This window comes from Neovison vison, chromosome 2, assembly GCF_020171115.1.
Source record: "Neovison vison isolate M4711 chromosome 2, ASM_NN_V1, whole genome shotgun sequence".
Lineage (NCBI taxonomy): Eukaryota > Metazoa > Chordata > Mammalia > Carnivora > Mustelidae > Neogale > Neogale vison.
Window position 1 is genome coordinate 183,598,380 of NC_058092.1, and position 27,768 is coordinate 183,626,147.

General features: G+C 40.4%; 1 protein-coding gene across 1 annotated transcript in view; it reads left to right on the forward strand.

The window, feature by feature from the left end:
- Window positions 1-3,361: 3,361 nt before the first annotated feature.
- The window catches only part of SUPV3L1 (Suv3 like RNA helicase), a 28,969-nt gene continuing 4,562 nt past the window's right edge, over window positions 3,362-27,768 (forward strand). The window contains exons 1-12 of the mRNA XM_044239666.1: window positions 3,362-3,687; window positions 10,718-10,795; window positions 11,179-11,286; window positions 12,023-12,137; window positions 13,762-13,930; window positions 15,942-16,053; window positions 20,203-20,280; window positions 21,786-21,877; window positions 23,286-23,466; window positions 24,290-24,383; window positions 25,634-25,853; window positions 27,342-27,422. Coding sequence (XP_044095601.1) covers window positions 3,405-3,687; window positions 10,718-10,795; window positions 11,179-11,286; window positions 12,023-12,137; window positions 13,762-13,930; window positions 15,942-16,053; window positions 20,203-20,280; window positions 21,786-21,877; window positions 23,286-23,466; window positions 24,290-24,383; window positions 25,634-25,853; window positions 27,342-27,422 — 1,611 coding nt within the window. The 5' untranslated portion in view covers window positions 3,362-3,404. The remainder of the gene's footprint in view (window positions 3,688-10,717; window positions 10,796-11,178; window positions 11,287-12,022; window positions 12,138-13,761; window positions 13,931-15,941; window positions 16,054-20,202; window positions 20,281-21,785; window positions 21,878-23,285; window positions 23,467-24,289; window positions 24,384-25,633; window positions 25,854-27,341; window positions 27,423-27,768) is intronic.

Sequence of the window (27,768 nt, forward strand, 5' to 3'; positions counted from 1 at the left end):
TAAATGTCATTAAGACTGATGGAAATACCTTTTGTTGAGGGAAGAAGAAAGTAATTTTGTCCTAAAATGAGATGGGTTGTTTGGAGAAAAAAGGCTTAGGACAAAGTATAGATAAAAAAGAAAATTGTAGAAGATTTGCAAAGGAAAATCTTTGGAAAAAAATTTTACGTGTGGTCACAATGAAGGTTGAGGAATGCCTGAGTGGCTCAGTTGTTAAGTGCCTGGCCCTGGCTTGGATCATGATCCCAGGGTACTGGGAGCCCCACGTTGGGCTCCCTGCTCAGCCAATTGGTTTGCTACTGACGGGACAGGAGACCAGGTATCAGATGGCTAGCACCTAATGGAATGCAGTGGTTCTGTGGGCCCAATCTGGGGCCATGGCATCCACCAGTCTGGACTGGAAGATGTACTGTTGGTTATGCCTGGATGCACAGCCATAGCACTAAGACTAGCATAAGTCCAGCTAATGCCCCACATCTACAACAATGACGGACAGATGATCCTTACAACTTGAAACAAATTTACCCCAATGTCACCTCTGGACTCCACAGCAATTGGCTTCTGTGATAGTTACTTGTAGACACAGACAGTGATCAATTTCGATCCATGGATAGGGACATCTCTATGACCCCTGGCAGCTTGAAGAAGTTATAGAAGATAAGCCCTTTGTCCTTCAACAACCTTAAAGATTTAAGTACTGAAAATTCATCAGGAGGGAAATGATGTGGGACAGAGACAGAAAAATGTTCACCTTTAATCCAGAAGCCACCCAGGAGCCCCTGTTGTTGTTTTAAAGAAGGATTTTAAGCAGGGAACAGTTAATCAGATTTGTTTTTTTTTAATTTTATTTTATTTGAGAGTATGTGTGTACATGCGCATGAGTCGGGGGAGAGGGAGAGGGAGAGAGAATCCCAAGCTCACATTGAACGTGGAGCCTGACTTGGGGATCCATCTCACTACCCTGAGATCAAGATCTGAGCCAAAATCAAGAGTCGGATGCTTAACTGACTGAACCACCCAGGCACCCCCAGATTTGTGTTTTTAAAAGATTATGGTGACTGTGCAGAGTATGGATGTCAGCTTGAGAGCAGACAAGGATACCAGTTATGGTTATTGCATTCACCCACTCAAACAAAACACTTACTGAGGCTCTAAAATGTACTAGGTGCTGATAAATATCTCCCAAAGGGAATGACACCTCTCTATCCCATAGAAGCAAAAATTTTATGTTGAACATTCCCATTTCAATTTATAGAACTTTATGAACGGCTGAAGAGGAAAACCTATATATACTATCATAAAATTCAGACCACAATTTCTACGTGCAAGTAGGTGCAAAAAACGTTGCCAGTTAAAATTGTTCTAAGCTCCCCCCCCCTTGCCGCTGGGGATCCTGGGTGGCTCAGTGGGTTAAAGCCTCTGCCTTTGGCTCGGGTCATGATCCCAGGGTCCTTGGATCGAGTCCCACATCAGGCTCTATGCTCAGCAGGGAGTCTGCGTCCTTCTCTCTCTCTGTCTCTCTGCCGACTTGTGATCTCTGTCAAATAAAATCTTTTAAAAAAAGAGATTTTTTTTTCTGTGAAACTATATTAGAGTACATTACTACATCCATAAGATTAACAACTGCTGATTCTGGCGCAAATATAAACGTTTGTCAGGCATATTAACAAAAGGAAGACCATCAGCCTCAGCCTCATTGCATATTCAATATTTGGCTCATTCATTCTTCCAGTTTCCAAATCTAATGAGACATTCCTGTTTGATGGCATTTTCAGTCATTTTTAAATTGTCTAAGGATTTGTTAAGTCTCTCCATTCCATACACATGGTGTCCACAATTCAGACACACTAATCCACCATTTTCAGCTAGAAATTTTGCTATAGTTATAATTGGTTTTCCTCCCGGTTTTGTTTTGTTTTGGTGGGGGTTGTTCCAGTCTATCCTAGACATTTACTAATTTATTGCTCAAAAATTTAAAAACTATTTGCCAAATACAGAAAGAAGCCTGACTTAATTCTGGCATTTAAATTATTTCAATATGCCTTTTCCATAGTTAAGCCTCTGATTACATCCTTTCCTCTGACAGGAATTTCCTTAAAACGTCCCTATTTGTCTTGTTTGTTTGCTCCGAAGTCTGGCAGAAACTTCCTTAAGGATCTGAAATTGCTCCTTTCTTTGAACTCTCATTAGCCTAAGATTAACAAGCATTTGCATTATTTAACTTGTACAGTTCATATCACCAAAGCCAGATCTGAAACTTTTTGGGAACAAGGGGTTATCTATTTATATCCTGATGGTTGAAATATATTCTCTGGGACTGCCTGGCTGCTTCAGTTGTGGAACAGTATCCAACTTTGATCTAGGCGTCCTGAGTTGTAGCCTCACCTTGTGGGGAGTGGGGTATAATACTTAAAAACACACACACACACACACACACACGGAGTGGGGTAGAATATTTAAAACACACACACACCCCACCTGTGAATGAAAGGCCCACAGCCTATTAGCAAATTGTTACCGGAATCCTATTTGACACACGACATCACAATATTACAAGACGCGTCCCTTCAAGTCGCAAGATACTCTTTTATGTATAATGACAGAAACGAGGAAACTGTAACAGCGTATTTTGAATTAAGATGTTGCAGCCTCCTATGATAGTATTCAACTTATGCAAATGAAAGTAAACTTCGGCGGGGATACAGAGGACTTATTTTTGCTATGCGGTTGTGACATCTCAGCTACCTGATGATGTACACAAACTGATTACATTAAAGAACAAGTATTCACACAAGTGTCACACAGGGGGTTCACCTAAGAACCTGCAGAAAAAAATTCCTTAGCTACGTTCCCGAAGACCAGATCAAGCTATGTTCTCTAACGCTACTCTATCAGAAAACGAAAATTAATAATCCAATAAACTTGAGAAATGCTCTTTAGTGCTGGAGTCAGGAAGCCACGCTAGTGCTCACAACAGCGGTACATGACTAACCCGGAGCACTGCGCCCACCGCTCCCGGCGCTGCCCACGTGCTTCTGAGCTCGAGCGCACCTAAGAGTCTGGCTCGGGTCACGTGGCACAACTCGCAGGCCCCCTCCCCTCACCTGTGACATCCCTGACCGTGCCTGATTAGCTTCTTTTCTTTAGAGAAAGCTGGCCCAATCAATAATGAAAAAGAGAAAAAGAACAAGAACTGGTATTTAATAGATTTATTTCTTAGCGTTTCCTTTTCTATATGAGCAATCTCAAGACACTACCTTTTTTTTTTTTGTCAGGCTTTATTCTGGGCAGCACCCCTGCTCGGTCTGGGGCTTTCTGGACAGTGGGCGCTGGCGGGTCGCGTCATTGTCCACGGCCAAGTCCCAGGCCGCTCCAGCCAACCTCCCTTACGGCCAGCGGCCTCGATGTCCTTCCCCCGGTGTGCCCTGTTGTGGGCTCGGCTCCCCGCGGGGCGCCGGGCTGGCCACCCGGCAGCGGTCTGCTCTGTCCTTCGCGCCCGCGTTGAACCCGTGCCTGGGGCTCTGGGGCGCGCGTGTGCCGTTGCCTCCGCCTCCTCTTCCTCTTCTTCCGCCTCAGGAGGCTCCAAAGCTCCGAACACGTCCTTGTTCGTGCCGCTGACTGTGAAACCTCAGGGCCCCAGCGCGGATGGCGACGTCGGGGCCGAGCTAACCCGCCCTCTGGATAAGAGTGAGTGCGAGACTAGTGAGGGGCGGCGGGGGTGTCTGCGGGGTCGAGACGTGGCCGCGAGGAAGCTGCACCCTGGTGCCCTGGAGACCCGCGGTCCCCTCGAGCGTTGTCGTCGTGTCTGTCAGTGTCTGCTTATCGCGCTGGTTTGTGAGCCCCTTAAGGCTTGGGACTGCGTCTTACTGAGTCTTGAATATGCCGCCCAGAAGTGGTCTTTCCCCTTTGACTGCGCTCCTTTCGGAATGGTTTAAACCACCTTCTGATGGGACGTTTCCACCTTTCTTGAGTCGTAAGGTAGACTATCGCTTTTTGGAGCACCCTTCGTTGTTTCTCCTCCGCAGCCCATAACTATTCCCCTTGAAAAGGGCGAGGGGATGGTCATTGAAAAGTCAGAGTAAGATTTCTTTCAGGATTCTCAAGATGGGATAGGGAGCGAGACAAACCATAAGTGACTCTTAATCTCACGAAACAAACTGTGGGTTGCTGGGGGGAGGGGGGTTGGGAGAAGGGGGGTAGGGTTATGGACATTGGGGAGGATATGTGCTTTTGGGTAAATTGGAAGGGGAGATGAACCATGAGAGACTATGGACTCTGAAAAACAATCTGAGGGGTTTGAAGTGGCGGGGGTGTGGGAGGTTGGGGTACCAGGTGGTGGGTATAATAGAGGGCACAGCTTGCATGGAGCACTGGGTGTGGTGAAAAAATAATGAATACTGTTTTTCTGAAAATAAATAAATTGGAAAAAAAAAACAAAAACAAACCAATGCCATTGGAGAAAAAGAAAAGGATTATCTAGACTAAAATAGGGTAAACACAGTCAAAGTAATGCATGACATTTGATTGGATTCTTGTTTTGTTTTGTTTGAAAAAAAGATACAAAATATATTTGGGGACAATGAGGGAAATTTAAATTTGAGTCTAAGGTTGGGCTATATGTATTATATTATGAATACAATATTGGAGATTAATGTTAATTTTCTTTGGGGTTATAAGGACTTTGCGTTTATGGAACAAAATATGCTTATTCCGAGGAAATGCTTGTTGAAATAATGAGTGAAGTATCATGATGTCTGTAATTTACTTTCAATAAAAATAAAAAATCAAATATAAAAAAAAAAAAAAAAGATTTCTTTCAGGATTCTTTGTCATTTATTGGCATCTACCCAGACCTGGCACTGCTAGGCTGTGTGGTAGTTACCAAGAAGAACCAGACTCAGATCCAGCTTTTACGCTCCAGGAACTTAGAGTCTCGCGGGGAGAAAGGACGTATGGATAACCAACTCTAATACAAGTTAGAACATGAAAAGGGTTCCTCGGAAAGGTGTACGTATCCTTGATCATCCAGAACTCCAGAGAGAAAGGAATTGCTCAGTATCAGCAAGTGGCACCAACTAACTTTGAATGGGTTTGACAGGGAGGCATGCAAATGGTTTTAAGGGGGATTTCAGATTATAGGGCTATAAGACTTTAGTTTCTGGATGATTAGGGCGCAGGTAATTTCCTCTGACCAAACGAAGCTCTGGGAGATTGAGGGTATGCTGTAGCTTTAGAGGGCACTAGCTCTCCAGGAGTTATCTTAGTTCACTTCAACAAGCAACATTGGTGACTCCTATTGTAATTTAAAAATACAGAACTACAGTTTATTACAGGCCAAATCTTGTTTTGGAGGGCAGTAGTAGAATAGAAAAAGTAGACAGTGAAAGTAGACCTTCACTGCTTTAAATACCCCTGTGATTCTTCCTTCCTTTCTTTTTTTAAGCAGTGGCTTAATACTGAGTGTTTGCCACAGACAGGTACCGTTATACGCATGTGACTCAATTTCCCTAATAACTCTTTTGAGGTTGACAGTGTCTTTATCCTCCCAACACTTGTATCTCTACCATGTGCCAAGCACTCTTCTAGTCACACAGTAGGTGCTGAATATCTACCTATCTGTATTTCCTGGTTGATTATCATGCATATAGCCATGTGGATGCAGGTTGACTGACTGCGAGTAGAAAGTTGGTGCATATTTGTGATAGTCATGCAGCACTTAAGTTACTGGTCTGATTTACAGTCTATTTACCTTTTCTCCATTTCCTACTTGGTAACGTGAGCATAATATTTTCTCTGCCTACATCTCTGGATTGTGAAAATCATCAAAACATGTTAGGAAAAGCTCTTTGAAAAATATAAAGGGATGAACAAATGTAAACTAATATTATTTGTACTAAACGTTTGCTATTTGAAAAATGGAATTAATAGTTGTTGTTGTGGCACCTGGGTGGTATCTGCCTTTGGTTTGGGTCATGGTTGAGCCCTGCATCGGGCTCTAGGTGGGGAGCCTGCTTTTCCTTCTCCCTTGCCTGCTGCTCTGCCTACTTGTGCTCTCACTCTCTCTTTCTGTCAAATTTAAAAAAAAAAGAAAAAGTGAAAATTGGGTTGTCACCCTGCAATAAGAATAAGGAAACTGGGAATATTCCTTTAGAAGCCCAAATAACCTACCCTACCTATAAATCTAGGTTGATGTGAGGATTTAATAAAATAATGTATTTTTAGGTTAGCATATCAACAAGGGCTTTTTTTCTTAGGTTTTATTCTTTAGGCTATAATAGCTGGTGTAAAATTCCTTAGACATATTTCTACTTAGAATCAGCTGGTTCCACTAGAGTAGTATTTTTAAGAACTTTGGGCACTATTATGAATTTTTAAGAAGTTTAGAACTTCTAGAAGTTTATAAGCTCTAGCAGTGAAGTATAACTACCTTTTTCTTTCTTTTTTTTTTTAAAGATTTAATTTTTTATTTGACAGAGATCACAAGTAGGCAGAGAGGCAGGCAGAGAGAGAGGAAAGGAAGCAGTCCCCCTGCTGAGCAGAGAACCCAGTGTGGGGCCTCATCCCAGAACCCTGGAATCATGACTGAGGCTGAGGCTTTAACCCACTGAGCCAAGTACAACTACCCTTGATGGCAGAGTAGCCCTCTTTCTGGGAAAGGTGACAGCTGGAAGTTTTGGGCAGTCCCAAAAGGAGCAGCAAAGGAGGAAGATAGTAGCATCCAGACCTTGAGATCAGCCACCTGAGCCCTGGCTGACCATGGATGGCAGATGTACCAGCAGAGTGTGATCTTTTGATTTTTGATTCATCACTGGCTTTTTTACAGGAGGTGGCAGCAACAAATAATATTCTTGGTGGATTTTATTAGCAATTGTCACTCCTAGGGAGAGAATCAGATGAATTGAGGCAAGTTGTGGTAGTTTCCTTACAGATTCTAGTACTGGAAGATGGGTAGTTGCACATTGGAGCTTGGATATGTAGAGCTGTGGCAACAGGGTTGAAGCCACTTACCTCCCTGTTAGTAGAGTGAACTGGAGTTAGGAGTTTGGGGGAAGCTTGTCAAGACGCCTGGACTGATTTGTTCTGGCATTTGGATATAATGCTGTCGGGGTCAAGATTATGGAGACAGTCCCCGTATAGCCTGTTAGGTGACACTTCTTTTCAGAGGTCATCTAGCTTTCTGGATGAGAATCATGGTTGCAGGAGGAACCTTATGAAGGAGCAGAGTCTTAGTAAAGTCACTGTAGTTTGATGCAGGGTATCAGGCACAGACACATTTGGGGATGTAGAGAATAGCTGAGGCTCCACCTTCTCAGTGCTGCTGTCACACCTGTCATTGGAGCTCGAGGCAGAAGGGTCTGATGCATTTAGTCTGATGCACCTGTCTGCTACAGTAGTTGCCCTGGGAGCAAATCTGGTGCTTCTAACTCCCTTTGTGATGATATGAAAGATTTGGTCTGTTCTACACCTGAAACTAATTTTATACTGTATGTTGACTAACAGGAATTGAAATAAAAACTTGGAAGGGGAAAAAAAAAGGTTCATCATGAGTTCTGGCCACTATTAAAACAATATTCCAGCACATCTGCATATTCAGTGACAAGCATAGTAATACTTGCTGTAATATTAGGGGGAAAGGAAGTAGATACCACCACTAGGTTGTCTCTAGTACAGCCTCTTCAGGATTGATGCTGCCTTTCCTTTATGGATCCTAGCAATTTCCCAGCCTGTTCGATTACTTGCCTCCACCCGCATTTCCACTATGGCTTTGGCCTTGCCAGTTCTGTTGTGAAGAGAGGTTGAGTTGTATGACCTTCCATCTGCTTCTTCAGCCCTCAAATGAGTTATAGCTTTGATGTACTGAGGTGGGATTCTCTTTAGTTGTGGATGTGTACAGAGAAAGGAGTGAATTAAAACATTTTAACAAAATGGGTAAGTCCTGTGGTTTAAGCAACCACAATTGGTAATGGTTACTTTGTTGTTTATCATGGCATAGATGGGGTAAAATGGATTGTTACTTTTGTGTGACACTCATGTGCAATAGATTTACATTTTAGGAGAGAAGTTGTTCTTGTGGACTGTCTTGAACATTTTGTTTTCTCTTCAAAAGAAAATGTAATCATTTAAAACAATGCCACTGGCTTGGTGTTTATAGTTGGCTTCTTAATTTTAGCAAATGTAGCTGAGACCTGGCATAGCCATATTAAATCCCAGGCTCCCTTTGCAGGAGGCTAGAAGAAAGCTATATGATCTGGTGAAAAGTTGTAGTGACTGAGTCATTTCTACTGTGACTGAGATCCAGAGGGTGTCTCCTTTAATCACTGTTAATTTTAATGGGAAGTAATTATGACCAAAAATCAGGTCATTCTGTTAATAATAGTGAAACTGTGAAAGCTTAATTTTTATGAAAAGCAAAACTTACATCTTCGTATATTTTTGTAGTAAATTAAAAAAAAATTTAGTGCTATTTCCATTAATGTTTTTTGCACTTTCCTTTTAAAAATTAGTAGTGAATTTGGAACACCCTTTTAGATAAAATAAAGTGTCGATACAGAGATTTTTGTGTAGGTAATACTTATTTTTTTTTAAAGATTTATTTTATTTTATTTATTTGACAGAGAGAGATTACAAGTAGGCAGAGAGGCAGGCAGAGAGAGAGAGGAGGAAGCAGGCTCCCTGCTGAGCAGCGAGCCCGATGCGGGACTCGATCCCAGGACCCTGAGATCATGACCTGAGCCGAAGGCAGCGGCCCAATCCACTGAGCCACCCAGGCGCCCCAATACTTATTTTTTTTAAGATTTTATTTATTTATTTGACAGAGAGAGATCACAAGTAGGCAGAGAGGCAGGCAGAGAGAGAGAGAGGAGGAAGCAGGCTCCCTGCTGAGCAGAGAGCCCAATGCGGGACTCAATCCCAGGACCCTGAGATCATGACTTGAGCCGAAGGCAGGGGCTTAACCCACTGAGCCACCCAGGCGCCCGGTAATACTTATTTTTCAGCAACTTCAAAAAACAACGTATATGCCATAAAATTCATCTGTTTAAAGTGTGTAATGGTTATATTGTATGACTACCACCGTAATTTAATTTTAGAACATTTTTATCACCCCAAAAAGAAATTCCATACCCCCATAGTAGTCACTCCACATTCCTCTAGCCCCACTCCCCTTCACCCAGCCCATGACTAATTAGCCCAAGACTAATTCACATTCTGTTTCTCTTAGAATATTTCATATAAATAATATCACACAATATATGGTCTCTCTGACTAGCGTCTTTCACTTAGTACAAGAAACCTTATGCTTGAATAAAGTATCCTTGAATGTCTTGATTCTTGCATAACAAGAAAGTTAGTGTTAGTTATAGAAAGTGGATTACTGTTAGTTATAGAAAGTGGAAAGTGTTAGTTAGAGAAAATGGATTAATTCTGAACAGATGTGGTATCTTCAGTTTGTTTTGAGTCATAGTTCTGCAGAATTTCTCCAAGCAGTTGCATGTGCTTTTTTCCAATCTTTTATTTGTCAATGATTTTTCTACTATTGATGGAAAGAGATGACTGCTCCACTGTGTACAAAGTAACAGATACCCAGAAATATCAGGATAGCTGCCAGTGATAGGTGATATATATGTATGTATCTTACATTTCATTGTGGGAAAATCTCGTGCCTAAGCCATGGATTTTAAAATTCCCCATTATGCAAAACAAATTGTTATTAGTGGGTGCTTTATTAATACAGGTTTGATTTCTTTAGTAGGTATTGTGTATATTGTCGCTGCATGAAAATGAGGTTGGTACTTGTGCAGGAGATATAAGTACAGGCCACTTGGCCTTTCTGTGTTTCCTGGGCAAGGACGGTATCCTCCATGTTAGCCTCCCTTCCCAGAAATACAGTGTGTGTGTGGCAGGATCAGTAGAACATTTATCTCTGGAATAATGCAGTGGTATTTAACATGTATGATGTTAATACTATTGCAGCTTGACTGATTAAAATATTTTCACTTATGAAATTACTGATTCATGCTGTTATGTTACTTCAGCAGACATGTAACTCACCCTCCCCTCCAGCACAGTGATTCTCTGTCATCACCTGTGACATGCAGTCTGCTCAGCCTTACTTGGGTACTTGCAGTGATAGGGAGCTGGCACTTTTTTGAGACGGCCCTTTTCACTGTTCTAATTGTTAGAAGTTTTTGTATGAATTCCATTGAAATCTGCATCCCTCACTTCCCACTGACTGTAGTTATGCCATTTGGAACAAAATAAGTGTAGTCTGTTCTTAAAGTCGTCATCTTCAAACTAAAGATCACCCCTGACCTCTTTAGTCATTTGCATAAAAGCATGATGAGCTGGTCCTTGCAGCACTGGTTGTCCTCTTAAGTACCTTTTAACTGCTCATGGTTAGATGTTTAGAAAGGTTGTAAGTCAGTGAAACAGAATATGGTCATCTAAGAGTGGCGTGATGGAGGCTAAGGATGATGTCTAATCCTTTGGCACCTGGCTTACCTCTCTGTGGTGTAACAGGAATATTCTGTTATTTGACTTTATAATTTTTCTAGACACTCTTGCACTATTAAGCCATAAGAAGCTTGTGATCAACTGAAATTTTCAAGTACTTGAAACATTAAACTCCTGCCTTGAGTGTTATGATGTCAAGTTTTTTTTTGTTCTTTTGGGCATTTCTCCACCTAGAAAACTAATGTTAAGCACATCTTTCTTTCAGATGAAGTAAAGAAGATCTTAGACAAGTTTTACAAGAGGAAAGAAATTCAGAAACTGGGTGCTGATTATGGACTCGATGGTAAGGCTTATAGCATTTCCATTAGAGATATTTTATTACTTCTTAGCTTATAGCTTTTTCAGTCTTGTGTGAGACCTCGTGTGCCTGGGAAACAAGTACATACACATTGTCTGGATGATGTCCCTGACCTTCGCTTCTGTCTTGACAGGAGTTGGGCAACATGCACCTGGTGGGCCGGATACACAGCAAAGGAGCTGTGTGTTCATTTTTCCCTCCTGTGCTAGGATTTCACTGTTGGCCAGATCATAATAAACCAGCGGTAGGAGCCCCCAAAAGAGAGAGGACACTTTGATGAGTCTGGTGTGATGTATATATATACACTTTTAAATGAGAAATGGAATGAAAACTGAGCCCTGCCTATTGTGCTTTTGTGTTTCCCGCAGCTCGTCTGTTCCATCAAGCTTTCATCAGCTTTAGAAATTACATCATGCAGTCTCATTCTCTGGATGTGGACATTCACATTATTTTGAATGACATTTGCTTCAGTGCAGGTAAGTGTTTAGAGACTTTAAAAATATCTCTTTTAAAATATGTTGAGCATGCTTTGTATTTCTTCGCATGCTTCATGTTTATTTCTCTGGTCAGAGCCTGTTGTTGTAGGGTGGGCCCTGTTTACACTGTCTGTAAATAATTCTGTGCTTTCATAGGAGGCCCTTCTAGGTCATTTTGCTTTTATAGTGGGTCCCTGAGCTAATCAGTAAATGAGCCATATATCTTAGACTGGAGGAAGTCTGGGCCCTTGATCTATCACCTCTGCTTTCCACTGTGTGCTGTGTATAGGCCACAGTGAAGTGAACTCTCACAGAAGATAGAATTAATACATGGTAGATTCCATCTGTTTCTGCCACTGAGTATTTTTTGGTTAGATTTTTTAAATGTAGTGTTTGCACCTGCATTTGTCTTCAGTAACCATAGGTCTTGCTAATGTGTATTTCCAAGTTCATTCGTCCTTCCTTCCTTTCCTCCCCTTCCTTTCTCCCTTATTTTTTTTTTTTTGAAGATTTTATTTGTTTGAGAGAGAGAGAGCACAAGCAGAGGGAGGAGTGTAATCTCTGCTTAGCAGGGAGTGTGATGTGGGGCTTGATCCCTGGAGTTCCTTGCTTCAGAATTTTTCTTTTAATCCTGGCAATAACCCCTTGACTAGCTCACTAAGAAGGAAAGTTTCACTAAGTCTGGTTAGGGATAACATGTAGATTGCACCTGTTAATGCAGTGTTTTATTTTTCAGCTCATGTGGATGATTTATTTCCATTTTTCTTGAGACATGCGAAACAGATATTTCCTGTGTTGGACTGTAAGGATGACCTACGTAAAATCAGTGATTTAAGAATACCACCGAACTGGTTAGTTTCTTTACTTGTGGATTTGAAATACTAGTTTCTAATCTTGGGAAGTTAGTGATCATTACAGTTTTTCTTCTCCTTTTTAAAAAAAAATATTGTATTTATTTATCTGACACAGAGAGAGCACACATAAGCAGGGGGGAATAGCAGAGGGAGAGGGAGAAGCAGGCTCCCTGCTGAGCAAAGAGCCAGACATGGAGCCTGATCTCAGTACCCTGGGATCATGACCTGAGCCAGAGGCCGTTGCTTACCTGACTGAGCCACCCAGGCACCCCTGACCGTTACATTTTTTTATTGTAGGCTGGATGATAAATCCTAAAAAGTCTATGAGTTGTTTTCCCTAGAAAAACAGGCAGTTAATTCTGGTGTCTCCCCTTGATTCTGATCAAGCTAGCTTATAGGTTTTACTAGGACAAATCTAGAAAGTAGCCCTTACTTTAGAGTGTTGGCCTTACAAATTAAGTGTGGCCTTTCTGTGTCAGCTGAATGCCAGGGTGTTCATGAGCTCTCACCACTGCCACCACTGTGGCTAGAACTCCACATCTAGTGCCTTTGCCACCTCTTTGAGACTTTCTGCTCAAACCCTTAGCAAGCTGCTCTCTGCTAGGGCCTCCATATCTTCAGCTCAGCCCTTGGCCAAGGACCCAAGGGAAGTCTTACATAGACTTCAAGGCATCTCCTCCACTGAACCCTTTCTTCTCTCTTCCAACTTCTCCCTTCAAATTCCACCTGCTGTAGCATCTCTGAATTTGATCTCTACTGCTGAGCTCATTGGGACTGTCATACTTTGCTTGGGTTCTACCTCCCTGTGTCCTACTGGGGTACATTAGGGCTCATCTCAAATGTTCCTTTGTTTCAGGGCTTGTAGTCCTACATTGCCTGTCATTTATGTCCCCAAGAAACTGTGGTGTGTATTCTGTCCAGTTTTGTACTTGTTTGTGGTGGGAGGGCGAGTCCTGTACCATTTGTCATGGCCAGAGACAGAAGACACAGTCATTACATGGTACATGTTGAAATTCAAATGCTTAGGAATATTTACTTATAGGGTCATGTATTTAGAGCTGTGGAAATGTCAGCCTATCTGTGAGCTGATAGCAGTTTAAACTTACTTTAACTCCTGAAGAGAAGAGACTTGGACAGTGGCAGAAATAGCCAAGAAATTAATTTGAATTTAGATCTTTCTATCCACTAGTTAGTAAATGCCAATCTTGGAAAACAGTATTTTTTAAGTTTTAAATCCTAAAATTTTTTTTAAAGATTTTGTTTATTTATTTGGCAGAGAGAGCAAGAGAGCGAGTGAGCACAAGCCGGGGGAGTGGCATGCAGAGGGAAAGGGAAAAGCAGGCTCCCACTGAGCAGAGAGCATGATGTGGGGCTCGATCCCAGGATTTGGGATCGTGACCTGAGCTGAGAAGGCAGACACTTAACCATCTGAGCCATCCAGGTGCTCCAACAGTCATTATTTTAGTGTGGATCTGAAACTCATCATTTTATTTGGTTTTTCAAAGATGCTTTCATGTGAATATTAGCAGGATGTTTCATTGGAATCATTTTCAGTTGATACCTTTGTCAGGGTTGATTTTGAGGTTAATGGGAATAAGCTGTTTACCCACTTATGTTTTAGGTACCCGGAAGCCAGAGCCATACAGCGGAAGATAATATTCCATTCAGGCCCTACAAACAGTGGAAAGACTTATCATGCAATCCAGAAATACTTGTCCGCAAAATCTGGAGTGTATTGTGGCCCTTTAAAATTACTGGCACATGAGATCTTCGAAAAGAGTAATGCTGCTGTCAGTATATTACCAAATATTTGCTCTCTTTCTTATTAATTTGGGAGGGCTGGGCAGGGTGAAGATGGGAAGGTGGTAAAGGCATATGTAGTAATTTACCACTAATAAAAGTTGCTATAGTTCGTTGTACTTTGTAAGATGTACCATTATTTTATGTATAACTGAGAAAGAAAAAGATAACTGCCAATGAACTCTGACTTGCCATCTATTATTAGGCTACATCCTGATTTCAGATATGCTAAAAAGTGAAAAAATGTGTATTGGAATGAATGAAATACAGTATCATTATTTCACAAATACAGAGAAATGTAGAGAATTACATGTAAATAACTTGAATCCACTACCCAACTCCCATCAGATGCTTTTTTTTTTTCCTTTAAAGATTTTATTTATTCATTAGAGAGAGCACACAAGTAGGGGGAGAGGCAGAGGGAGAGGGAGAAGCAGACTCATCACCAAGTTGGGAGCCCTATGTGGGGCTCGATTCTAGGACCTTGAGATCATAACCCGAGCCAAAGGCAGACGCTTAACCATTTGAGCCACCCAGGCACCCCTTCTGTCGGATTCTAACATTCCACCATACTTGTTGTTTTATTTATTTTCTTAAGAAATAAGTTATTAGGGGCGCCTGGGTGGCTCAGTGTGTTAAGCCACTGCCTTCGGCTCAGGTCATGATCTCAGGGTCCTGGGATCGAGTCCCGCATCGGGCTCTCTGCTCAGCAGGGAGCCTGCTTCCTCCTCTCTCTCTCTGCCTGCCTCTCTGCCTACTTGTGATCTCTCTCTGTCAAATAAATAAATTAAAAAATCTTTAAAAAAGAAAGAAAGAAAGAAAGAAATTATTAATATGTTGAAACTCTGAGGCCTCCCTTGCTTCCTCAGAGTTAACGTACTCTGTTACCATATTTAATTTACCTTTTTTTTCCGATTAGACCTCTGATGCTATCAACTAGAACTAATGATAAAGACTGAAGCCACCTGTTCAGACCTGCAAAGAACTGAATGCCATGTTGGCTGAGGCATTGTTTGACTAAACGGGCCATGTTCTTATTCATTGTTTTATTATGACTATAATATGAGTTGAATAGGCTTGGGAAGATAAGTTGCATTCTCTATTTTTTGTTCTGGATGATTTGTGTATTTGGCGTACATCATGCCTCCTTATCGAAAATAAGAAAGTATTTCCTTAGAACAAAGACTTTCTTTTACATAAGCACATGGTATTCCTCAAAAGCAAGGTACTTAATATCGATAGAATGCTATTATTTAATTCACAATTAATACTAAAATTTTGCCAGTTGTCAGTAACACCACCACCACACTCTTCCAACCCCCCCCAGGATTCTGTCTGGAGTCTCAGCACTGTATTCTGTTGTCATACCTCTCGTTTCCACTAATCTCGGACAATTGCTCAGGAACCTTTTATCTTTCATAACCTTTATATTTGGAAGACTACCAGTCATTTGTATTGTAAACAGTCATTCAGTTTGGTTATGTCAGATGTTTCTTCATGATTAGTTCAGGCCTCTAGGGAGACTGGTTGTCCCAGATTGCCAGGACTTCCCTAAGATTTAGTACCTAAAGCCCTTTGTATTGAGGAACCCCTCAGTCCTGGGCAAACTATTACACCATACAATTAATGCTGCTCCTTCTCAAGGAATTCTGTTGGGAGGTTGTTCTGTTCTTAAATATTACTTATAATACTCTTCCTGAATATAGAAACAACCATATTTGTTTTATTTTAATCAGAATAGTACAGAAACATACAAAGTTTAAAAGTGAAATTGCTATAATTTCTCATGTTTGTGTTACCTGAGAATTTAGCTGATTTGAGATATTTCAATGTTTATATAGGTTATGTAAGAGAACCGCTTTTATTTTTATAAAAATTTTCTTTCCAGGATTGGGAATGAATTTGATGGTAATGGCAAGAATACTCTATTAAACGTAAAAATTTCTTTTTGTTGTCATTTTAAAGGTGGTGGTAACTCCAGATTTCTTTTTGTCATCCTAGGGTGTTCCGTGTGACTTGGTAACAGGAGAGGAGCGTGTGACCATAGAGCCAGATGGGAAACAGGCTGCCCATGTTGCTTGTACAGTTGAGATGTGCAGTGTTACAACTCCTTGTATGTACATGCCATTTAAAATGGTTTCATAAGGTTTAGTAATGGTTTAATTTTAAAATACAGATGAACATATGAAATGTGTTTTTTATTGTAAAAAAATATTTATTTATTTATTTATTTTTTATTTTAAAGATTTTATTTATTTATTTGACAGAGAGAGAGATCACAAGTAGGCAGAGAGGCAGGCAGAGAGAGAGAGGGAAGCAGGCTCCCCGCTGAGCAGAGAGCCCGATGCGGGACTCGATCCCAGGACCCTGAGATCATGACCTGAGCCGAAGGCAGCGGCTTAACCCACTGAGCCACCCAGGCGCCCCGTAAAAAAATATTTAAATGGAGATGAGTAGGACAACAGGTCCCCAGTGCTTAGAACAGCTGATAAATGTCAAACTCTCTGTGGTGTTTGCTTTTGAATGTTCCTTTTCTTTTTTCTCTTCAAGGAACTAAAATGTTAACAACTTTCCTTGTCCCACTCCTCGATTCAGTTCCTCTTTTGATCCAAGTGATAACAAGTATTTGGTATATGTCTTTCCTGTCTTTTTTCATATCACTGATACATATTACCTGTGAGCAACTGTAGATTGTGTATTTTGTTTGTTTATTTTTACTTACATATTTATTTATTTTAAAGAATTTTTTTTAAGATTTTATTTATTTATTTGACAGAGATCACAAGTAGGCAGAGAGGCAGGCAGAGGGAGAGGGGGAAGCAGGCTCCCTGCTGAGCAGAGAGCCCCATGCGGGGCTTGATCCCAGGACCCTGAGATCATGACCCGAGCTGAAGGCAGAGGCCCAACCCACTGAGCCACCCAGGTGCCTCTAAAGGATTTTTTAAGAAAGATTTATTTATTTGAGAGAGAGATCAAGCATGTGTACATGTGTGAGCAGGGGGAGGGAGAGGGGAAAGAGACTCCCTGCTGAGTGCAGACCCTGACATCATGACCTGAGCCGAAATCAAGAGTCAGATGCTTAACCAACTGAGCCTTCCAGGTGCCCCAAATATACTTTTCTTAAAAGTATATTTATCTATGGGACACCTGGGTAGTTCAGTTGGTTAAGTGTCTCTCTTCAGCTTAGGTTATGATCCCAGTACCACGTTGGGCTCCCTGCTTAGCGGGGAGTCTGCTTCTCCCTCACTCCCATCTTGTGCTCTCTCCCGCTCTCTCTTTCAAGTAAATAAATAAAATCTTAAAAAAAAAAATTTATTTATTCATTTAGTAATGTCTATGCTCAGTGTGGGCCTTGAACTCACAAGTCCAAGATCAAGAGTTGTGACTCTTCCAACTGAGTCAGCCAAGCGCCTCTGGATTGTGTATTTTAGTTTTTATTTATTTATTTATTTATTTATTTATTTTATTTTATTTTTTTTGTTTTTTGTTTTTTTCCAATTTATTTATTTTCAGAAAAACAGTATTCATTATTTTTTCACCACACCTAGTGCTCCATGCAAGCTGTGCCCTCTATAATACCCACCACCTGGTACCCCAACCTCCCACCCCTCCACCACTTCACTCCCCTCAGATTGTTTTTCAGAGTCCATAGTCTCTCATGGTTAGTTTTTATTTTTTTTAAAAGATTTTATTTATTTATCTGACAGACAGAGATCACAAGTAGGCAGAGAGGCAGGTAGAGAGAGAGAGGGAAGCAGGCTCCCCGCTGAGCAGAGAGCCCGATGTGGGGCTCGATCCCAGGACCCTGGGATCATGACCTGAGCTGAAGGCAGAGGCTTAACCCACTGAGCCACCCAGGCGCTCCCCTGGATTATGTATTTTTTAAAACATTGATGTGATTACCATATTGTATTATCGTTCTACAACTTGCTTTTTTTTCTTCCACAGCCTGTTTTTAGATCTAGTCTTGTTATACATGTATCATTTGTATGTGTATCATATATATCATAAATATATATATAAAGTTTGTGGCTAAAATTCCATCTTATGACTAAAATTATTCATTCCCTCCCCTAGTAAAAAATATTTAGATTGCTTCAAGTTTTTCACTAATGGACACCTGGGTGGCTCAGTCCATTAAGTGGCTGCCTTCAGTTCGGGTCATGATCAGAGTCCTGGGATTGAGCCCCATGTCCCAGCTCCCTGCTTAGTGGGGAGCCTGCTTCTCCTTTCCTTCTGCCACTCCCCTCTGCTCATGTTCTCTTTCTCTCAAATGAATAAATCAAATCTTTAAAAAAAATAAAAGTTTTCACTATTGTATCATATTTCAGTGAACTTCTATTTAAGTAGTTTTGAAAATATTTTAAATAAAAATTAATTTTTTCTTACCACTAAGCAGTCGTATCTTCATTATAGAAAATACAAAAATAAATGCAAAGAGAAGAAAAAAAAAAAACTACAACCTCCCAATCCTACCCATCCAGAATCAACAAGTGTTAACCTTAACCCTGTGGTGTGTATTTTCCAGATTTCTTCTGTGTTTGTGATTGTGTTGTGTATGAATATACTTATGAGTGCATTGTTGGTGTGTATATTTAATTAAATAGGGATTATACATTATGTACTTTAAATAGCTTTTTCTGTTTTAATAATTTTTCTGAGTAAATGAATAGTTTTTTTTTAAAAAAAATGAGTATTATAAAAGTAGTACATTATAAAAATTTAGGTAACACAGAATTTTATAAATCAGAATTCCCTCTTCTGTACCCTTGTTTCTAATCTTGTTTGTATATACCCAACTGCAGTAGGTGATTTTTAATATGATGGTTTTTCAGTATAAAATGTGCTTGCTTGCTTTTGTTTCCTAAATGTTATTGTGTGCATATTAATTTTTTTTCTTTAATGTGCTCTTCTCAACTCCTTGTTACTTGAGGAAGAAAATTAAAATACAGTTTACATGACTTAAAGAGAAGAAAATAATATGGTCAAAAGCATTTTGGCATTAGAAAATAAAATGAGGTACAGTTTTTGCTGTTGTGATGAGCTTAAAACCCCTAAGAATGAGCGTAATTAAAGATCAGGGATGACACTTGCTCTTCTCCTTCCTGCTCCTGACATCTGCCTGGGTTCCTGTGATGGAGAAGCTTCATTGTAGTAGGGCTGTCTACTCCTTGTTCCTGGAAGTGTAGATACTTTCTCTTTTTTACTACCCTGTGGGTATGTTTATTCTTTTCTTTTCTCTTTTTGTTTTTTTTTTTAAAGATTTTATTTATTTATTTGACAGAGATCACAAGTAGGCAGAGAGGCAGACAGAGAGAGAGAGGAGAAGCAGGCTCGCCGCTGAGCAGAGAGCCCGATGTGGGGCTCGATCCCAGGACCCCGGGACCACGACCCGAGCGGAAGGCAGAGGCTTTGATCCACTGAGCCACCCAGGCACCCCTCTTTTCTTTTTTCTTAAAGGTTTATTTATTTAGGCGCGCCTGGGTGGCTCAGTGGGTTAAAGCCTCTGCTTTTGGCTCCGGTCATGATCCCAAGGTTCTGGGATCAAGCCCCGCATCGGGCTCTCTGCTCAGCAGGGAGCCTGCTTCCCTTCCTCTCTCTCTGCCTACCTGTGATCTCTGTCAGATAAATAAATAAAATCTTTTTTAAAAATTAAAATAAAAAAAAAAGGTTTATTTATTTTAGAGAGAGATCATGTGCATGCATTTACAAATAGGGGGAGGGGCAGAGGAAGAGGGAGAGAAGCAGACTCCCTGCTGAGTGTGGAGCCCAGTGCACAGCTTGACTCCATGACCCTGAGATCATGATCCTGAGCTGAAATCGAGAGTCAAACACTCAACCAACTGAGCTACTTAGGCGCCACTGGGTGTGTTTGTTCTTATGAAGCAGATTCTCTAAGCTGTCTCATAAGACAAAGGGACCCAGTAGACGCTAGATGGCCTGCGTTTGAATTTCCTGTTTTTAGATCTTACACTTATTAACTGTACATGCTGTATAACCTTGGGCCAGAGATTTAACTCCTCTGGGCCTCAGTTTATTCTTCTGTAAAATGGCTAGAACGATGATACTGTTGTATATGTTTGTTGCCAAGATGAGTTGAGTTACAATTGTAAAGCACTTAGAGCAAGCCTGCTAGGAAAGAAGTGCTTAGTGAGTGGCGATGGTGGTGATGGTGGTGACAGAAGCTTGAGGTGTGGTGCTGTAATTTGTTCATGACACTGTTTAAGTTGATTGCATTGCTCATGATAACTTCTCGTTGTAGATGAAGTGGCGGTGATTGATGAAATTCAAATGATCAGAGATCCAGCCAGAGGATGGGCTTGGACTAGAGCACTTCTAGGTTAGTGGTCTTAATACTAAGAGCTGTGCTTTGTGACATCTGCATGGAGATGCATTTCTCTACTTTACATTACCAAATAGAGTCATTAGGATCTTCTCTTTTTGAGGGTTAGCCTAGTGTGAGTTTTTATTTCCTAATTATTATTTTAATAATGGGAAGTCCAGTTCTCTTACTACAAAGTTAGCATAACCAGTTAATTAAAGTTAAAATGTCTAAATCTCACCATCTTTACACAACCAGGATTAATATTTTGGTGTTTTATGATAGTCTTTTTCCTTGTGATGAGTATGGTGTTTTGTGAATATGCTATTTTGTATCTTGCTTTTTTTCAGTTTTCTTATTTCATAGACTTTTTTTTCACACCACATACTAATATTGCCTATTCTCCATTAAAGAGCTGTGCTGTTTTTTCCTACAGAGTTGAACATTTTTTTCTATTACTGATAGTGCTACAGTAAAAATGTTTGTGGCCATAGCTTTTTACTTATTTATTTATTTAATTAATTCTTTAGGATAGGCTCCTGGAATTGGAGTGTTTGAGATCCATGGACGTGAATGAACATTTCCACTGCTTGATTTTGGAGTGGATTTTTGATCAGTGTGTTGTAGGTCATGTGTTTTGTTGAAATTTAAAAACAAGTAGCCGAACTCCTTTAAACAAAGCATATACATTAAAATCTGTAATTTAAAATAGATGACAGTGAATCTGCTCAGCGGTAAGGAGCTTGTAGTCTCATTTACCCTTCAGCCCTCAGCCTTTGAGGCACTCAGTGATTCCATGGAGCCTAATTTGAAAAACATAAGTATAAGATTCAGGGCTATCCATCAGAATGCCATGTTCTAATCCTGGCTGGTTTCACCCTCGAAGAGACTCAAAACCTCGGCCAAACCAGTTTAAAAGCTCTGAGACAATCTCTGCCCATTAGAAGGTTGTTATTTTGGGGCGCCTAGGTGGCTCAGTGGGTTAAAGCCTCTGCCTTCGGCTCAGGTAATAATCTCAGGGTCCTGGGATCTAGCCCCACATCCGGCTCTCTGCTCAGCAGGGAGCTTGCTTCCTCCTCTCTCTCTCTCTGCCTGCCTCTTTGCCTACTTATGATCTCTGTCTGTCAAGTAAATAAATAAAATCTTAAAAAAAAAAGTTTTTATTTATTTTTTATTTTTAAAAGATTTTATTTATTTATTTAGTTGACAAATTAGAAGAAGGCAGAGAGGCAGGCAGAGAGAGAGAGTGGGGGAAGCAGGCTCCCTGCTGAGCAGAGAGACCGATGCGGGGCTTGATCCCAGGACCCTGGGATCATGACCTGAGCCAAAGGCAGAGGCTTTAACCCACTGAGCCACCCAGGCACCCCAAAAAAAGTTTTTATTTTGAGGTTTGTATCGAAGAGATGATTAATAGGCTTGGTAAAGTTGTAAAGCAATAGGTAAGCAAAGCATTTTTGTTATCTTAAGGTATTATATATTCAATTTCATATCTTTAAAAAAATGACTGATTTTTCATTTAACAGGGCTCTGTGCTGAAGAAGTCCATTTGTGTGGAGAATCTGCCGCTATTGACCTGGTTACTGAGCTTATGTACACGACCGGGGAAGAAGTGGAGGTACTAGATTACATGCTTTGTTCTCAAGGTGGCGTAGCAAATAGCCTAGAGTACCCCAGCAGTGCTTTGTAGGTCCCAGATAGTGGCACAGTCGGAACTTAACTGAAATAAAAAGAATGCTTCATTTCCTCCCAGTTGACTGGGTCATACGTATTTGGTTGAATATCATGATGTGAAATCCTGGCAGAATGGCCACATACCCTAAGCCTTCCAAAAGTACAAGAAGACTTTTCATCTTCTCTTGACAAAACTTTCTGGAGTTTGAGCAGATCTCTTTAGAATTAACTAAGTCAGGAATGTTGGAAGTTTGAGGCTTAGCAAAAGTTCATGGTTTTTCAGAGCCTCAGATGTCTGGTGTTAGGACCTTTGATATACATCTAATTGCTAGAGATAGTTTGTATCCCTTTCTTAAATTCATAGAAAGTAACTGGTTTCCTTTTAATTCTAGGTTTTGTTTTGTTTTTTTTACTGTAGTTCTTGAATAAGATGAAGGAATTTTTAAAAATTTGTCTTTTAGTTTTATGTTCAGCTTTCAGGGAGAGGCTAGAATGTAGTAGAAGAAAATCTGGGTTCTAGGCTTTGCTGTCATTAGCTTTACATTCTTAGGCAAATAGCAGAAGACTAGAACTGAAAGGACCTTTATCAGACCTGATCTTTTATATGAGCTCTATTTTACTTTTTTATAAAATGGAAATCATAGTTAATAACCCTTCTGAAGTTATCAAGTTGCCATGAAAATTGAATATATGTAAAAGTGCTTTGAAAAATTTTTGAAATGCTATATGGCATTTTAGGGGTTTAGAAATACCAATGAGAATCGATGATAACATTTATTATATGAAGAATAATGTGTTTTTTTGTACTTTCCTTTGAAAAATGTTGGAACTTGTCAGTTACTTTTTAAAAAAAGATTTATTTATTTATTTATTTATTTACTTATTTAGAGGGAACACAGGGAGGAGGGCCAGAGGGTGAGGGAGAAGCAGATTCTCCCTGCTGCAGGGAGCCTGATGCAGGGCTCGATCCCAGGATTCTGGGATCATGACCTGAGTCAAAGGCAGATGCTTAACAAACTGAGCCACCCAGGCACCCCAATATTTAGCTACTTTCATTTTTATTTATTTATTTTTTTTTTAAGATTTTTTATTTATTTATTTGACAGAGAGAAATCACAAGTAGATGGAGAGGCAGGCAGAGAGAGGGAAGCAGGCTCCTTGACTGAGCAGAGAGCCCGATGCGGGACTCGATCCCAGGACCCTGAGATCACGACCTGAGCCAAAGGCAGCAGCCTAACCCACTGAGCCACCCAGGCGCCCCTATTTAGCTACTTTTAATTGCAGGTTTTCACTTATGTATTAATCACAAGAAGCTAAGTGTGTTATTTTAAAATATCATGTCTTTATTGTAGGTTCGAAACTATGAGAGGCTTACCCCCATTTCTGTGCTGGATCATGCATTAGAATCATTAGACAACCTTCGGCCTGGGGACTGCATTGTCTGTTTTAGCAAGAATGATATTTATTCTGTGAGTCGACAGATTGAAATTCGGGGATTGGAATCAGCTGTTATATATGGCAGTCTCCCACCTGGTAATTATTGGCTTTCATTACGACAGATATGAAATCTCTTATTTTTGCTATTTGTGTCATGCTATGTATAGAGAACGTAGTAAAAGGTACTAAATTATGTCACTTGATAAACTAGTAATTTATTATGGGTCAAATAAAATAAATTCCTCTGTTTCATCTTGGTGGGGAATAGAAGTTTTTAAATTTATAGTTCTTACTGCTGCTGTTAGGCTATATTTTAAACGTTGAGTTGATAATTTTTTATAGCAGGTCATTAAAGGGGCACCTGGGTGGCTCAGTTAGACATCTGACACTTGATTTTGACTCTGGTCATGATTTCAGGGTTGTGAGATGGAACCCCATGTTGGGCTCTGTGCTGGGCATGGAGCTTCCTTGGGATTCTCTCTTTCCCTCTCCCTCTGCCCCTCCTGGCTCTCTCTAAAAACAAAACAGAACAAAAATATTAAAATATGAAATACCAGTTTGTTAATTGTGTTGAAGTTATAGTCCTGAAATCTTCTTCTTCTTTTTTTTTTTTCCCCTAGAGAGAGAGCATGAGTGTCAGTGGGGTGAGGGGGTCAGAGGGAGGCGGGGAGAGAATCCCAAGCAGACTTCATCCTCATCGTGGAGCACAGTGCAGGCTTGATCCCAGGACTCTCAGATAATGACCTGAGCTGAAATTAAGAGTCAGATGCTTAACTGACTGAGCCATCCCGGTACCCAGAAACAATAAGAGTTTTATTCATAAAAATGGAGAGTAGGAGATGAGGAGTTCCAAGATATACTTAGTGTGATGTGTTAAAAGACTGAAATTGCTGAAATAACATAAACCTTCTGATTTTAGGGACCAAACTTGCTCAAGCAAAAAAGTTTAATGATCCTGATGATCCATGCAAAATCCTGGTTGCTACAGATGCAATTGGCATGGGACTTAATTTGTAAGTAATTTAATACTCAGGGATAGTCAATGGGTTAGATGGCAATTAAACATTTTCTAATTGGCATTAGAATGACCAAACATTTAGGTTTAGAAGAATGGGTATTGTAATACAGATCTGAGATTGATCTTGTTTATGTCTCTTGAGAGAATAAAAAAAATAAACAGCACTAGGAGTTTTGAGTGATACTCCCTACCACTAGCCTGTTATGTTATTCCATTGTACTTCCAGTCTCAGTCAACAAGTGTATGAGTGCCCATTATGAATGTGGGGCTAGGCCTTAGCTCTAGGAGTAACAGTATTATGCTTAAATAGTCCTCTCTGGGTAATCAAGGCAATTATACCTTTGTGAATTAAAGAACTATTCAAAGCTGTTAATAGCTTTATTATATGTTAAATATAAATACACATTTATATAAATATGCACATATTTATATAAATATATATTAAAAATAAGTATATATGTTAATAGCTGTTAATAGCTATTTTGTTTTTGTTTTGTTTTTTTACTAGAGTGTGTGAGAGGGGAGGATTAGAGGGAGGAGAATCTCAAGCAGACTCTCTGCTGACCACACAGCCACCATGGGACTTGATCTCACAACCCTGAGGTCACAACCCGAGCTGCAATCAAGAGTCTGATGCCACTCACTCCCCACTGAGCCACCCGGGGTAGCAGCCAACTTCAAAAGCAGTCTGAGAGTACTTTATGTGGTTTACTCTTATAAAAAATAAAAAGTTATTTTTGGGGTGCCTAGGTGGCTCAGTTAGTTAAGTGTGCGACTTTTGATTTCAGCTCAGGTCATGACCTCAGGGTCCTGGGATCAAGCCCTGAGTCAGGCTCTGCACTCAGCACAGAGTATGCTTGGCCCTCCCCTCTCCCTTTATTCTTCCCCCTGCTCGTGCTCTTGGTCTCTCTCAAATAAATAAAATCAAAAAAGAAAAGTTATTTTCTGTAACTTATTGAAGGATAATTTACATACTCCACGGTTTACCCCTTGTAAATGGACAATTTTTTTTGGTAAATGTACAATTTAATGATTTTAGTAAATTTACTCATTTGTTAAAAATGCTATTTAAGGGGAAGAAAAAGAATTATTGACAAACCTCTTTTCCTTATTTTGTAAACAGTGGACAAGATTGTAAGGAAGCCTAACCTAAACTAGAATTGCAGTGAGCATTTCTGCAATGACCCAAATGATGGAGAGTTTTTTATTCAGCAGTCTGAGCGAGTACTTTTATTTCTCTTTCAGGAGCATAAGAAGAATTATTTTTTATTCCCTTATAAAACCCACTATCAATGAAAAGGGAGAGAGAGAAATAGAACCAATTACTACCTCCCAGGCCTTGCAGATTGCTGGCAGAGCTGGTAGATTCAGTTCAAAATATAAGGAGGGAGAAGTGACAACAATGAATCGAGAAGACCTCAGTTTATTAAAGGAAATTTTGAATAGGCCCGTGGATCCTATAAAGGTAAGATGTAACATGTTAATTACTTCTCCGTGGAGGACAGTCATTCCTTCCTTCATGTACCTTCCAGACTCTTGCTTCTGACCCCTGGAAATAGAAATAAGAAAAAGAAAGTTGTTTTTTTTTTTTTTTAAAGATTTTATTTATTTATTTGACAGAGAGAGATCACAAGCAGGCAGAGAGGCAGGCAGAGAGAGAGGAGGAAGCAGGCTTCCCGCTGAGCAGCGAGCCCGATGCGGGACTCGATCCCAGGACCCTGAGATCATGACCTGAGCCGAAGGCAGCAGCTTAACCCACTGAGCCACCCAGGCGCCCCAAGAAAAAGAAAGTTTTGTGCCATGAAAATCATGTTAAGAAAGCTCTACTTTACTGCTTCAGAGAGGCATAGGGACCCCTTCATCGGAGAATGGTGTGCAATGAAAGGTCCAGATGAAACAAGTGTGGTGAACCTGATACTCCTTTAGTTCTTCCTGTCTGGCGATGGGTTGAGGAGGGGCATAGTTGCTTCAGGTGGGCGCACAGCTGTGTCAACAGACCGAAAAATTATGAGAAGTTTGAATAGCACATATCCTTCACAATGTCTGTAACATGTGGGAGAATGTGGGAGAAGCCTTGAGTGTGGGGTAGAAACTGTACTAAGCAATACAACTTGGAGCTAGTAAGGACAAGGTTCCGTTTTGGTTAGTGCAGGTAGTTGAGGCAGCAGCATATGTATTTTAAGCAAACTGTTACAATTTAAGTTGCTTGGAAAATTCACTTATAAATTAACGTGGCTCGTTTTATTCTTCAGGGGTGCTGGTAAAGGGGAGTAGAAATGAGGTGATGCAAGGAAACATTCCTGGAGGAAGGCTGTGGTTGAACTAATTTCTGTAACTTTTGTTAAGAGTGCAGTTGATAATGACACACCCGCACTTTTCTCCTGTGTGCCTCGGTTCCTGTGCTCATGCTCCGCCTCCCTCCCATGACTCGTCTCTTCTTTCCTCCATTCATCCTTTGCTCTTTCTCTTTCCCTTGCCCTTTCTCTCTGCGTATACTTAACTGTAGGCATTTATTGGTACTGGAATACTGTTGAAGAGATCATTGGCCTCCAGTTAAGACATTCTCTCCTGTATTTGTCAGTTTTACTGCCTTGGCTAAAGCGATTGTTTTCGGTTTTTGTTTTTGTTCAGTGAAGATAACTGAGACCCTGGAAAGCAGTTTTGGTACTCTGTCAAATCATCATAGATTTTAGGAGTACAACTAAGATACCTGCGAAAGATTTACTAAGTACTCAGTTGGGTATAATTGGTTGGTTTTACTAAATCATCAGCTTTCTTAATTGGTAATAAATGGGAAAGTGATACTGCTTTTTTCTTTTTTACTCCAATTCTTGTCATTTAACTAATTTGGCTAGAGCTTAGCCTGTACTCCTATAGGAGTATTTTGGGAAATAACTTAAGGAAAGTTGTCCTTTAAAAAGAAAACTTAGAGTTGATCTTTCTTTTACTAAAGGCAGCCGGTCTTCATCCAACTGCTGAGCAGATTGAAATGTTTGCTTACCATCTCCCTGATACAACACTTTCTAATCTCATTGTAAGTAAAAACTCATTTTTAAATCTCTTCTACAATCTAAAATTTCTTTTCTAAAAATGTTGGTATGTCAGACAGTTACAGGTTAACCTCCTGGGCATCAGTGAGTAGTCTGTTTTATGACGTTGCTACCTGTGAAGTTTATCTTGAAGGTGGAAAAACGTTCTCTCAGAATCTTCTGGGACTCTCGTCCTGAGGAATTTTCTGAGTATTTCAGGTTGGGAAGGCCATGGGGGAAGTCTTGTGGCTTGGGAAGGCAGTGGATTAAGGGGGCCTTTCTAGAAGACTTACAGATTTGAAGAGATTGTCCTTTGTAGACTTGAGCACTTTATTCCTGCCCACTTAGGCA